The sequence below is a fragment of the Contarinia nasturtii genome, unplaced genomic scaffold (genome assembly GCF_009176525.2).
Source record: "Contarinia nasturtii isolate CC-2019 unplaced genomic scaffold, AAFC_CNas_1.1 Cnas_scaffold_285, whole genome shotgun sequence".
NCBI lineage: Eukaryota > Metazoa > Arthropoda > Insecta > Diptera > Cecidomyiidae > Contarinia > Contarinia nasturtii.
In genome coordinates, this window is record NW_022197640.1 from 5082736 (window position 1) to 5097133 (window position 14398).

Sequence of the window (14398 nt, forward strand, 5' to 3'; positions counted from 1 at the left end):
TGGTGTGTGCGCCGATGGATTTTTGTTGTTGTTGTGCTGAATGCTGAAATGTACGTTGTGCATTCGATGCTGTTCGATTGAATTGTATGGATGGGAGCACGATAATGCTTCACCGTTATTTATTGTCATATACACAGAAACAAATCGAATGGCATATTCTTTCGATGATAGCACTCTGTATTGATAGACAGAGTGAATAAGAGAAAGAGTGTGAGAGAGAGAGAGTGAAGTGAGACCGAGGTGTAAGTAAGAACGAATTGAAATGCAAGTGTATGTCAACCGTACACAGTCCGAAAAGCAAAAGAAAAAAAGCGAAGAAGAAGAAAATTTATTTCGTATTTGTGGACAGAACGAAATATAAAATATACCGAAAAAAAAAAAATAACGAAAAAATCTTATCATAATATTTTGTCAGTCTTTTGTTGAGTGCTCGTTTGTATGCTGTGAGCAAAACTTTTGATTCGGCTTATTATTGAAATTTAATTGCAAAAATTCTCCATCAATTTACATCGATCCGTAATCAGTTTAGATAAAGATAATTTCGTAGTTTTATTTTTATTCAAATCGTTCATTCCTTGTTTGTAAGGTGAGTTTTATAATTTGATGTTTTGCAAAATATTGTGTGATACGTTTTGACAGCCACCGCAACGAGATAAAGAGAGAACCAAAAAAAAAAATGGGCATTCGAAACGCTAATTTCACTGTAGATATTTAATAATGGTTGCCATTTTGCATTCATTTATTTTTCGTTGTTGTTTTTGGGTCTTTTTTTGTTCGTTGTCGTCGCTGCTGTTTTTGCGAATTCACTATTGGCTTCATTACTTCATCAATTCGATAGGTTAGCAAGTTAACTTTTTGTTTCTTTTTCTTTTCTTTTCAATAATTATTTCTTTTTTTTGGTTTCATTTACATTTTGCATTGAATGTACCCGCACAAGAAGAACGAACACACAAGTGAAGCATTATAAGATGGGCAAAATTTTGAAATCAAATAGTACAGCGAAAAGTCCACATGAAACACGTGAAAATAATGATACGACATTGCAAACAAGAATGCATCGTGTTGCCGTTCAAATTGCCAGTTCGAGCATTGGTCAAACGATGATGATGCAATTCGATAAATTGCTGTGGACTCTTGAAAAAACAGCAACATGGATTTCCAACGGTAAAACGGGTAAGTTATTTTTGCTTTTCATATCGTTCAGACACTTGACGCACCCAAACAATAATTGATTACAACACACAACTAGCGGCGACCGAAAATTGTTTTGGCACGCGAAACTATGCGCGAAATGATATAAACGTTCTGCTCTAACGCTTTGACGATATGATGGGGCTACTGCGACTACTGTGTTGTGTATTCGGTTCGGCTTTTTTTTGTTTTTGTTGATGTTGTTGTTGGTCTCTTATTATTGAAATATTTACGGAATTCAGTGCAAATACTAAACGGAAAACGATGAGATTAGATTAAACAATTGCATGCCTTTTAAAGTATCGGCTGTTCTATGTTTGTTGTTGCCATTTTTGTGTTGTGCTGTTGACATTCTCAGTGTGATGAATTTTAATCGACATTCTTATTTGCTCACAACCGCTCACAACTCAAGCAGGCTGGCCAATATTTTGATTGAGTCATTCCACATGAATAGAGTATTTAATTATCAATTGTATCGTTATGAAGCTATAAATGTAAATTTGAAAGAAAAAAAAAACTTGTCCAATATATTCATTTCACATAATCGTTGTAGACAATTAATCGCTTCACCAGAATCAATAGGCATAATAGTAAATAGGGAAAAAATTAATCAACCATCCCATCGATTTCTCGTACAGCAATCGAATCGAAGGTATTCACGTACACAATGCACACATTATAATAACGGCAATGCAATTTAGTATGACGATGCGGAATATAGTTGTTTGCTGTTATTGTTGTTGCTGTGGTGTGATATTCTTGTTTTATTCAGTTATGATCGGCTGAATTGTTTAACACAGACTACATGACATGTACAATGTTTTTTATTTTAATTTTAACATGATTTTTATTTTTACCTTCTCTCATTGGTTCACGTAATTTATATTTTATTGAATTTATTAAAGGTGATGGAAAAAGAGTTAAAACATCGATAGGTTTGGTCAGACCGCTTCCGTGGGTCTTCTTTTTGCCAACATTGGTTGCATTACGTTTTGTTCGGGTTGTATTATCATTGGTTGCGATTTGTGTTGGATTCGAAGAGATTGAAGCTTCAATGATGGTATCATTTTTACATAAATCACGTCGCAATATGCGGCACATATCGGTCGAAGCAAGGAGAAATAATAAATCGCAGATATCATGTGCCGATTATGTCAAACGAATCACATTAACATTACTAACGCAACTAAGTAATTTTATTTCCCAAAATCCAAACGATACAACCAACAAAACAACCAACAAAATGAAGTACAACAATAAAACAGCGGTAATTTGCGATTGATATATCGACGATATAATAGTTATATCGTATGATTGAATCAAACATAAAATGACAGACACATATTATCCACTTTGTTTTATTTTATTTATTGTTTAAACAGTTAAATGCTCTTGTCATCACTGAGACTGAAAACGATGATCAAACAACGTCACAGAGTGAAGAGAGCGATTTAGAAGAAAAAATGTATAGGACTTTTCTCAAAGCTGAACTTGCATCGTCCGATTCAGATGATAAAGATTACATATACGATGAGATGTCGAATGAAGATAGTGAAACCAGCGCTGCTACTGATGATTTTAGCGACGATGATTTTAAATCATCGTCCAATGAAGTAAGTAAAAAAATTCCATTCTTTCGATATTTGATGATGCAATGAATGTTGTTTATTTATTAGGCACCGTTGAACGGTACAAATGGCAGTACAGTACACTTTGCTGATACCAATTATTCGGCAGATACAAGTACTATTGCCGTTGTTGATCCACCACAGGAAGGTAATTCGAATGTCATTGAATTGAAAGGGATAATCGTGTTAATATATCATATTAAACTAGATTTACATGATGATCAATCATCGGAGAAGGAGAATGATGGCCAAATCGATGCATCGGACCGATTATTTCGCGAAGGGGAAGATGCCAAAGATGGTTCACAAAATCGCGGTAAAAATGTGAATCGTACGCATAAAAATGGCCGAAATCATGCTAAGAATCACAACAATGGCAAACAATTTAATGGTGCACATGGTCAGGCCAAAAATAAAACAGCCGCCAAACATCATCAGGTCGAGTCAACAACTGATTTTATTGCTGATGCTACTGCAGCCGATCGTACATGAAACATTCAAATGCCACCGTACAACAACATTAATCATTTGCGTTGAACGAGATTTTTTTTTTATTATGGTTAAATATGGTTAATGTTTGTATCTTTTGTCGACTATTTTGTTTTTCATTTATTTCATAATTTTTATTCGTTAACAACATATCGTATATTTGTTCCATCTATTTGATAGAACGGTTTCAATTTGTAAGAGCTTGAAGATGAAAACAATTAAAAATAATAATAATACAAAAATAGTCCAGTCGCAAACAGCATAATAATAAGGAAAAAATAAATTGAAGGAAGAAACGAATGAAATAAGTTGGAATGTAAATCAGTTTTGGAAGAAAAAAACCAACACAAAAATAGAACAAAACTGCAGGACAAAAAATGAAATGTAAAACATACAATGCAATTCAAATTACGAGTTCACGTGTGACACATTCATATGAACAGTTTAGCCGGTACATACATTTAGAATTGCATAAAATTTATATTCCCAATGAGTCTAGAAAAAAAAATGCGAACAGAAAAAAACAACAACTATAAGTTTCAAACACAGATTTTTTTCGTACACACCTTTTGTCAAGTTTGTTAGTCAGTGTAAGCACATAATTTAAAATTCAAATTGAATAATTGTTACGAAACAGAAAACGCATATACGCGCCTACATTTAATAAAAAGATTACATATACTATAGACCCATTATTGTTGTTATTGTTATAGAAACGGTTGTGTTGAGAGCGTTCGCATAAAAAAGCGGCTGCACTGCATTTCATATGGAATTCACACATGCATTTTAACGGAATTATGTGTCACGACAATAGGTCGTTCGTGTGCTTGGAAAAACGATTCAATTTTGCCTCACAATGCGATTGAATCGTAAGCCATTTAGCTTTTCATCGTCATCATCAGCAGTAACAGCAGCAGCAGCAGCAGCAGCGGCAACGGCACACAAGTATTCCAGTTAAAAACATTCATATCTATTACTTGAAATGCGCATGGTCAATGTCTCTCGTTGTGCGTTGAATGATAGTGGGTGAATTTTGAAGGAAAACTCCAGTAGAATGCAATGAGAAATCGAAGTGACAGAGATAGAGAGTGAAAATCATAAATGGATTGTATGTCACATAAAATACCGAACCATACACACACCTTACACACATAGCAAAGTGAAATGGGATTCGGTGTGTGAGAGAGAAAGAAGGAGACACAAAATGACGACAGCCAGTCTATGACAGATGACTGACTAAAAAACCAGATGGAAAAACATGTACAGGCCAAATATCATGTGCTTACAATGTTCTTGCTTAAACCGATTTTGCAGTGAAAAATACGTTCTATCAAGGCATTTTATTACATGCATGTATGCGGGCACCATTACGCAAAAAATACACAAATTTCTATACAATATTCTATGCCCATATACCCATACACATGAATAAAATTGTAATACGTGCGCATACAATGCCATATCACAACGTGAAATTGTCGAGATTTTTCCCCGTATTGAAAAAAAAAAAAGAACGTTGCGGATTGAGTCTCCTGATATTGCTTTAGGCGACCGAATATTGTCGAATGGATTTTGACATTCGCGTGTGTGCGTATTCGTGCAACATTACATTTTTTGATGTTAGTGGTGTTATTATTGTTGTTGTTGTTGTTGCTGTCGTTATTTCTATGTATCTGCAACTCACCACTTGTGATTACACGAGAGGCCCATTAGTTTCACACCAAACTCGAAGAACGAAAACACTTACTTTTGAATTATTTGTTGCTCTTTCGTTTGATGTTTCACGGTTAATCGAAACCCGATTGAAATGCAATTTTCATAAATAGTTCTTCATTTATTTTGTTCATTAATCGATTTCAGTAAACGATCAACCCCCATCAAAACAAATAATTGACAAAAAAAAAAAAAATTGTGATGTAGTTTAAGTAAGAATATTCGTTAAAACAGTTGTTATACACATAGGAAAAGAGTGAGCACGAGAAAAATGCTAAAGATTGTTCGCACACACGTAATAACGAAATGGTGAATTGGTTTGATAATTTAAGTCGGTTGCAAATCGATTTTTGCAAGAATTTCTCTCGTTCCGACACAGAATTGTTGAATGAATCAGTGAATTAAGTCATTAATGTATTTGCTGCTTTTAAATTTGTTCAACAATTTTCGCTATTCATGTGATTCGGTTTACGTATGAGATTATGATGTTATGTCGTGTCACTCTCGTGTAGAAAACTCATTTAATTGAATGCAATCGTTTTGAAAATGTGTGTCTTTTTCTTTTTCATTTTTCTCTTTCTCCCCATTTTAATAGAGAGTTTTGAGTTTAGTATGATGCATTTTATTAACTGGGATCAATCGTGCACTGTTTGCATTTGATTATTTACGTTTTTAGCTGTTTCAAATCATCAGTCTGTGTATTTTTTTTTATATCCGTAGGTTATGTGTTGTGATGCTAAGTTTCGAATTAAATCAATTATATTTTGAAAAAGTCATGCAAACCGAAATGAAATCAACCGATAGTCTATAAACCGATAACAATATGAATTGTTTAGCGACAACATTTCTTAGATGGAATAAAACCATTTCCCACCAATTTTCCGATTGATGAATAATGGCGGAGAGCATTGAAACCGAATTAAAAGGTATGTAAATTGCATGGTTTTTCTATTTGTTCTGGTGTCAAAATGAGACTATACAAAAACAACAAATAAACACCAATTATTTATAATTTTTATTTTTGGACATTTATCAAATTAAAGTGAAATAATTATAATGATTGGATTCATTAAATGAATTCCATTTGTGCCGCTGAAAGAGTACGGTCGATTTTCAGCTCTTAATTAGAGGAAATTGTAAATAAACGAAACAACCGGATCGAATTGCTTTTTCCATTAGTCCATTTGAGTTTTGCGTAAAAGGCGCCCACCGTATTGACCATGTGCACACTTTTTAATTGATGGAGTGAGAGAGTTCATGCAATTTTTATTTTGGTCTCGAATATGGATTGCAAATAATGTGTGAAAATCAAAGTCACAAGGAACTTTGGTTTTCTCTGCCTCCCCTCTCTATCTCTCTCTTCCTCTCTGCGTATGCATATTAATTGAAATTGAACGAGGCATGCATGCGAAACGCTATATTCCTTGATCGCGTTTGTCATTGTTTTCCTATCGCCATGCGTGTGTATTTGCTATCAATTGAATGTTAATGTTCAATGTTAATTTTACCGTTGACAATATAGTATGTTAGATTTGAAAATATAGTATTTATATGGAAAACACGTTAAGCTCAACCATTTTATTCGTTCTCTCTTGGATAGTAACAGCGCATTAGTTTTTCTCTTTTTTTCATTTATTTCGTTTGACAATGTATTTTACTTTTAAAATATTCAATTGGAACAGCTGTTGTAGAGTGCATTAAAATTGAATTAACACTTAATAAAATGTATTTAATGCATGATGTGCTCTCAAATTGCAATTATGTGAATAATTCCTTGTGAGCCACGTCCATCGAGGAAATATCGGCTACGAGCCCAAATGTCATTGAAATTGATACAAGCGATACGTAAATAGATACTGAAATTAGTATTGATTTATAGATGCATAAATTGTTTATTGTATAGAGCATATGTATACTTGTTGATTGATTGATTTTTTGTTCGTATCGCCTCTCCTCTTACTTTCATGTGATGATGATGATCTTCAGACGAAAAAACGTCCGACCAAAGAGCGCATAGTTTCAAATATCTTAGTAAATCTGCATCGGAATTAGATAGCCGCGATAATTACACAAACAATATACCGCAACCAAGTCCATCACCGCAACGGAGTGGGAGAAGTGTGGCCGGTGTTTTTCAACGAACGCATGGATTTTTAAGCACGTTAAGAGTAAAATAGCACATCATTATCTATAAAAAAAAAAAAACAATTAAAATGAAACACATTTTTACCACATGAAACCAATAATATTGCAAATGATTATTTACAGCATCGTTGGTCGCGAGGGAGAAGCAAAGAAAGAGGATACCATGCACATGCACATCAGTACCATCAACAGCAACATAACGATGGTGAATTTCATGATAGCGAGGGAACCGATTATGCAGCCGATAATAGCTCCGATCACAGTAGTTCGGCAACACATTCACCAAGACACAAACCGATGTCATATGGCGAATCACCGTTGACCAGGATCAATTTATCAAAACTCGATAAATGTGATTCAATATCTAGTCAACATGATTCGGCTAGTGTCGACGCTGTAAGGTCGTCAATTTCCGTTACACAGGTGCACATTACTTACCTATTTTTTTCTTTCGTAAAACAAACAACACGCCTAATTCTTATTTTATAGAATCGTTTCATAATCGTTTGGCACACGATGGTGAAATCAATTTTGGACATTTGATATGAACATTAATTCGAGATAAATACCCAACACAAAAATTATAGCAAAATGTCCAATTCTTTTTTCGAAGCTTAACGTTTTAATTACCGTTTGCTACACATAGTGATATCGATATACCTCATTCTCGTGGGTATACAAATATATTTATTTCGGTAAAATTTATTTGGAGTTCCAGAGGCAAATGAAACTTTTTAATTGTTATTTGTACATGGTGTTAGCAGATTTTATTCCATTGGGCAACTAACAATTGTTGCATTGCATTGACAAAACCTAGGACAAAACAATTTTCACTTATTTTTTCTTATGTAATGATTTAATGTAAAAAAAAAGTGTTTTATGTTGAATTTTACAGATGCTACCGGGAAACAAATAAATCATTTCATGAAATGTGTAAAAATATACATTCGATTTCCACATTTCATTTCTTGGTTTTATTGCTAGCGACATACACACATATTACATTCAAAATTACATATTCATTTGGTCGATAGTGGATTTTTCATTGTTTTTGTCTTCTATCATTTCATGACAGTTTGAAATCAGTTCAAATTAGTCGATTGATAAAAGATATACATGTTTCTGACTTGATAGAAACCGAAAATTAAATATTCCATTTGAAAGAGAGAAAAAAACAGTCAACCATTCAATAAAACCGTTCGAATCAAGTCAAAGAGAAATGAAAAAAAACCACGGAAGAAGAATGACAGTCTCAAAAAATAGCACAAAAGAAAGTTCGGCGTAAAATAAATGTCATTTCACTTTTAAACGATGACCATTTTTATTGTTCTTTAGTGATTTATAATGTATTCAATTGTACAGAGTGAAATGGCCATATCATCCGCACCAATGACTAATTAGTTAATAAAACTCATTTCAATTTTGGGTGTTTTTTCTTCTTTTGACTTTATCATGTTCCAGGCTGAAGAACAACAGCGCAAGCGAGAGGCAACACTCAGGCAACATGTCTTTTTTCAACTTCGCATTCACTTGATTAGCGGACATAATTTAAAGCCAATGGATAAAAATGGTAAGATTTACATTGAATCCATAAATGTGTTGAAATGATTTTCAATTGAAAGTTTGTTCTGTTTTGTTGTTTTTGTTTATATTTAGGCACTAGTGATCCATATGTAAAATTTAAATTAAACGGGCGGCTGTTGCATAAATCGAAAACGGTGCACAAAGATTTGAATCCGGTAAGTTGGCTAAATGTGCGAATATAATTCGCTCGAAACTGTATTAAATTGGACGTGTCTTATACATTTTTGTTTATAAAACCTAGATTTGGGATGAGACGTTCATCGTTCCGATTGAAGATCCATTCCAAAGTATTCAAATTAAAGTGTTCGATTATGATTGGGGGCTCCAAGATGATTTTATGGGTTCGGCATTACTTGATCTCACAACATTAGAATTGTCACACGTTACCGAACTCATGATTCCGCTCGAAGACACAACTCAGCCCAGTGGCACAAACGCAACAAGTAAAAGTGAGTGTTTGCACTTATGTGTTTCCGCTATTTTGTCGCATTTGATGTAATCACATTTCTAACTGAACTGAAAAATTCCATCCCAAAAAAGTGTGGATCAAATTGAACGCAACACTGTGGCCACGCACACAAGAAGATAAAGAGCAGGTTAGTTGTCGTTATTTTGTCTTTTATTTTTCGTTGATAATTTTTGTGATTGAGTTAATTTTTTTTTCATCCGCCATGGCGGCGGAGAGTGTTGAAAAAAAGAAAGTTAAAAAAAAAACTTTTTTTTTGTGTGTTTGCCAGTATTTTCAACGTAATCCGCGTCTTGCCGAAACGTCAAAACGAATGAAATCGCAAATTTGGAGTTCGGTCGTAACAATCGTGTTGATTGAAGCTAGAAATTTGCCAAACGATACGGAGAATAATGTGTGCGAACCTTATGTCCGATTTCGCTTAGGAAATGAAAAATACAAAAGCAAAACCTCATGGCAAGCCCGATGGCTGGAACAATTTGACTTGCACTTATTCGAAGAGGAACAATCACTGGAAATAACGTTGTGGAATCGAAGCACACAATACGGCAAATGTATAATCGATTTGCGAAATTTTCCGCGCGAAGAAACAAAAAGCCTGTGGCATCGATTGGATGATACATCAACTGAAGTCTATTTAATGTTAACAATTAGCGGTACGGTGACGGTTGATTTTGAATTTTAAAGATGATGATGGCATCCGAATTGTAAATTGATTTTATGTGTCCCGTTTTCCTTTCGTTCATTCATTTTGACAGGAACCACGTCGTCGGAAACGATAACCGATTTAACGAATTTCAAACCAGACGAACATGAATATTTTTTAATTGAAAAGCGATACAGTTGGTTGAAAACATTTCAAAATATGCGAGACGTTGGTCATTTAACGGTTAAGGTATTTGGTGCTACTGGCCTTGCTGCCGCCGATTTGGGCGGAAAATCGGATCCTTTTTGTGTGCTTGAATTAATCAATTCACGACTACAAACACAAACGGAATATAAAACCCTATCACCAAATTGGAATAAAATTTTTACCTTGTAAGTAAATCGAATGTACAAATTGATTGTTGTATGAAAACATTGAAATTTTTCATTTCGTTTCTCGTTTCTCAGTAATGTGAAAGATATAACGGCTGTGTTAGAAATAACCGTGTTCGATGAAGATCGTGATCATAAAGTAGAATTTTTGGGTCGTGTTGCAATCCCATTGCTTCGCATTCACAATTGTGAAAAGCGATGGTACGCATTAAAAGATAAGAAAATGTTTGCACGTGCAAAAGGTACGGGCCCGCAAATTTTGCTCGAATTGAATGTTGTATGGAATCCAATCAGAGCGGCGATCAGAGCACTGGAACCACAAGAAGATAAGCTCGTTCAGCAAGAGACTAAGTTCAAGCGTCAGATATTTCTGCGAAATGTGACTCGCCTTAAATCGGTTGTTGTGTATTTTCTTGAGTGGGGCCGATTCATTCAGTACGTATCGGGTTAAAAGTGAAAAAAAAAAGATAGAAAAAATATAACCAAAATGAGAAGAAGAAAAATGAAGTTAACGTAACAAACAAAAATTAACAATATAATTGACGTTTTTATTTGAATATTCGTTTTGTTGTTCATTTTACACAACAGAAGCTGCTTTGAATGGGAATCACCGATACGATCGACGATCGCATTCATACTGTGGATTTGTGGTTGCATTTGGTTTGATATATCGACAATACCAGCAATTTTGATGATTATCATGCTAAAGTATGTTGAAAATGACATGAAGATTGCGTGCAATATTCAGACTTCACTTAAACTAACGGAATTAATTTGTTTCAATTAGAAATTGGTTCGTGCGATGGATTACGGGAAATTTATCAAATCAATCGGCTGACAAAACTGAATTTGGAGATTTTGGAAGTGATGATGAAGACGAAGAAGATAAGGATCGTGAGGAAAAGAAAACGATAAAGGAGCGATTACAAACGATCCAAGAAGTTTCACAAAGTGTTCAAAACACGATCGGTCGTTTAGCATCATTGGGCGAAAGCGTTAAAAAGTGAGCATATTAATAGATACGATTATTTATTTTTCTCTCAGTGCGCGCACTTCAATTTTGATCTTTCATGATTTTATCTCGCAAAAACTGTTTGTCTTTTTTTTCATTTCATTTATTCGTCTGTCGTTCTGCAGCACATTCAGTTTTTCCGTATCTGAACTGAGTTGGTTGGCCGTTATTCTGCTACTTTTGGCGTGTCTTGTTTTACATTTCATTCCGATTCGTGTACTGTTATTACTTTGGGGTTGTGTTAAGTTTTCACGACGTTTACTTCGTCCACACACTGTTCCGAACAATGAAATACTAGACCTGCTCTCTCGTGTTCCTGATGACGATCAACTGGTAATAAATATTACAAATCAAAGAGAGAAAAAAAGAACCGTTTTTTGTAAACTAAATATCGTATAATTTTTCACTTTTATTTTCTCGTTTTCGTTTCGCGCAGATCATGTACAGAGAAATCGCGCCGCACACAACTCCCGAGATGCCGAGAAGAGATATGCGAAAAAAGTACAAGGCTGCCTAACACTGTTGCAAAGCGCACTTACTGCAAATCGATCGCATAAAATGTATTGTTGACTTTGAACACGCACACATACAAATCAGTCATCAGTGGTATTTCCATACATCCCAAATAAGACTAAACAAAAATACAAACAAACAAAAAAACAACGTTTTTTTTCGAAATTTTCCTTTTTAAATCAATATATTTATTCATGTTCCGAAGATTTATCTATATATTATCGAATTTTTATCAAAGTTCCAACATTTCATAAGCAAATCATTCTAACTTCACGAAGAAATGTTTTTTCGAATTCTATCAACACTTTTAATGTACAATCTCCGTATCTATATGAATAATAATCAGAACATTTAATTTCACCTATCATCTACCGTGTCTAACAAAGAAATGATAAATTCAAGGCGAAACACAAACCGAATACTAATTTTATGGCCTATGGTTTCCACATCCCTTTAAAAAATCCTATGTCCAACTGAACGCTTTTAACACCTTATCACATCAAACAAAATATATCTACTATACAAAAAGAAAAAGAACCCTTTATGAGCACAGCTTTCTCGAATTTCTCCGAATTTTATAGAATAAACACACTGTTATTGTAAATACGAATGAAAAAATGAGAAGGAGAGTGAAAAATACACAACATTTTTTTTCTTGTACGCTTATACTAGCTCTTTACGCTTAAGTAGCTTACTAAATCAACGACAAAAAAAAACAAACAAACAAAGTTAAGGAGAGAACCTGTAACAATTTTAGCTTCACAATGCTTATAGTTATTTCGTCAATTGTTAATACAAATTAAGAAAAGTAGCCAATTTCTAACAGTTTAAATTTATAGATAATTGAATTTTAAGCGTCAATTCTGAGTGAACTTCACAAAAGATGAGAGAAGAAAAAAAAAAACAGACAAACATTATTTTAATTCAATCAACTAATGAAAGATGCCTTATTTCCGTTTTCACTGATTCAAACGTCCAATTAATTTTTTTTAAATGTGAAAACTGACAAAATTAAAACAACACCACTATAAAAATGAATGAAACCAAAAAAAAATTATGGCATTAAGATAAATATGTTGAGTTTGTTATAATTTAAATGGGGGAAATAAAAAAAGATGACGAAAAAATTGCGATTTTGCAGAATGATTTTTACGAAATATGACTAAAAATGGCACTTAGAAGTGTCGCGCACATTGAAACTTGACACTCAACGCAACAAACATATAGAAATGTAGCGCACGCGCAAATTTAATGAGCAAATCATTTCGGTTGCATGTTTTTTCATGATATTACGCTGACTTAGATCTTAAATTGCATTCATTAAAAACAAATCTAATTTTTCGCACTTTTTTCTACTTTTGCATTTTTAATGATTGTCGCCCTCGATTTGGCTCTCTGAAAAATATATGACACCACCTTTAACTAAATGACAACAAAGAGCTACTATTTAGTATTTTCCATTGAAGGCAGTTTATGCAGAAATATTTTTATCAATTTTGTTTTTATTTTCAACAAAACAAAAGAAGAAAAAAATGTTCTATATGTGTGTGTTAATGAAACTTTGTTGCAATGTACATAAAAAAATTTAAATTTATACATAATAATATTTTAATGCAAATTTAAATTGAATAATTCGAATTGCAAGAATTGTAAGAAGCAGAGGAATAATAAACAACAACAACAAAAAAAATCGATAAAATATTTTACAATAACAATGCAACGTACAAAATACGATATAATATATTATTAATAACAAGATCGAAAGACAAATAAATCACCTACAGACACACAAACACACATGCCCATTACCTTGCGATTCAATCATCATGAAAAACAATTTTCTCTTTTCATTTTTCTTAAACACAAATACACACTCATTCACATTTTTCAGTCAAACACGTTACCATTTCAGAGTCAATTCACATACCAAACACACACACACACACTATCACATTCATCTCAATCGAGTCTTTTTTGATTTTATCTTTCCGATCTGATTTTGATCTAGAAATTTTGAAGAAAAAAAAAACCAACAACAACCAAAAAAAACCTAATATTGTTATTTTATAGACAATTTACAAATGTTAAATCAAAATTTAATTCGTCATCCCGTTTAAATGAATAAATAAATGAATTTCTGAATTATATCGGCTTATGACTAACGCATTTCGCTATGATTAATGTAGCGATCACTTTTTTTCCGCAGAAAATGCTACAATATTTTCTAGCCGGCAATGAGACATATTTGCATTTGAGTGGACAAGCGACGAAAATGGTCGAAACGGATTCGTAGTAATATTTCATCGACAGAAGGAATGTCGACAGGCCACAGACAAGCAGACCAAATATTTGTAACAAGCGTAAGTAACTTTTGTTGTTGTTTTTTTTTGCGTTTAAATTTTGTGTGCGGGCACCTTTTATTTTTGTACACACATTAGCCGATTGCCGATACAAACGCATTTTCTTATTCGTTATTCGCATCAGTTAAGCGATTTCCACCACATCACGCACCAGCACTCACCTCACCGTCATGTCTCTCACTTACTGTATTGTGTGCACAGAGCGACCCAACTTTCATAGCGCCATACAGTTTGTCTTCGCTTCAGTTATAATTTGGCC

General features: G+C 33.7%; 2 protein-coding genes across 4 annotated transcripts; both read left to right on the forward strand.

The window, feature by feature from the left end:
- Positions 1–68: 68 nt before the first annotated feature.
- On the forward strand, positions 69–3832 carry LOC116337730. 3 transcript variants are annotated; one of them, XM_031762555.1, is made up of 6 exons: positions 69–586; positions 938–1173; positions 2097–2458; positions 2574–2804; positions 2868–2967; positions 3028–3832. In XM_031762555.1, the coding sequence occupies exons 2-6, from the start codon at positions 969–971 to the stop codon at positions 3309–3311; spliced, it is 1182 nt and encodes a 393-aa protein (XP_031618415.1). In that variant the 5' UTR covers positions 69–586; positions 938–968; the 3' UTR covers positions 3312–3832. The 3 variants fall into 3 exon arrangements, with proteins under 3 accessions (XP_031618415.1, XP_031618414.1, XP_031618416.1); XM_031762554.1 differs by having other exon boundaries at positions 71–586; positions 941–1173; XM_031762556.1 differs by lacking the exon at positions 69–586 and adding an exon at positions 654–838 and having other exon boundaries at positions 941–1173.
- A 1183-nt stretch (positions 3833–5015) lies between these two features.
- On the forward strand, positions 5016–13884 carry LOC116337685 (multiple C2 and transmembrane domain-containing protein). The gene is made up of 15 exons (XM_031762449.1): positions 5016–5233; positions 5742–5947; positions 7008–7189; positions 7290–7589; positions 8628–8736; positions 8823–8905; positions 8992–9199; positions 9291–9346; positions 9488–9872; positions 9975–10254; positions 10330–10689; positions 10843–10962; positions 11042–11257; positions 11392–11599; positions 11703–13884. Exons 2-15 carry the CDS (start codon positions 5917–5919, stop codon positions 11781–11783), a joined length of 2619 nt encoding a protein of 872 aa, XP_031618309.1. The 5' UTR covers positions 5016–5233; positions 5742–5916; the 3' UTR covers positions 11784–13884.
- Positions 13885–14398: the final 514 nt, after the last annotated feature.

Excerpts from the sequence above, each read along its gene's own strand:
- LOC116337730 (XM_031762555.1), top strand. The coding sequence starts at position 969 with ATGGGCAAAATTTTGAAATCAAATAGTACAGCGAAAAGTCCACATGAA. Across the intron at positions 2,805-2,867 it reads TTAAATCATCGTCCAATGAA|GCACCGTTGAACGGTACAAA; the intron begins GTAAGTAAAAAA and ends TTTATTTATTAG. Across the intron at positions 2,968-3,027 it reads TGTTGATCCACCACAGGAAG|ATTTACATGATGATCAATCA; the intron begins GTAATTCGAATG and ends ATATTAAACTAG.
- LOC116337685 (XM_031762449.1), top strand. The coding sequence starts at position 5,917 with ATGGCGGAGAGCATTGAAACCGAATTAAAAG. Across the intron at positions 9,200-9,290 it reads CACAAACGCAACAAGTAAAA|TGTGGATCAAATTGAACGCA; the intron begins GTGAGTGTTTGC and ends ATCCCAAAAAAG. Across the intron at positions 11,258-11,391 it reads TTGGGCGAAAGCGTTAAAAA|CACATTCAGTTTTTCCGTAT; the intron begins GTGAGCATATTA and ends GTCGTTCTGCAG.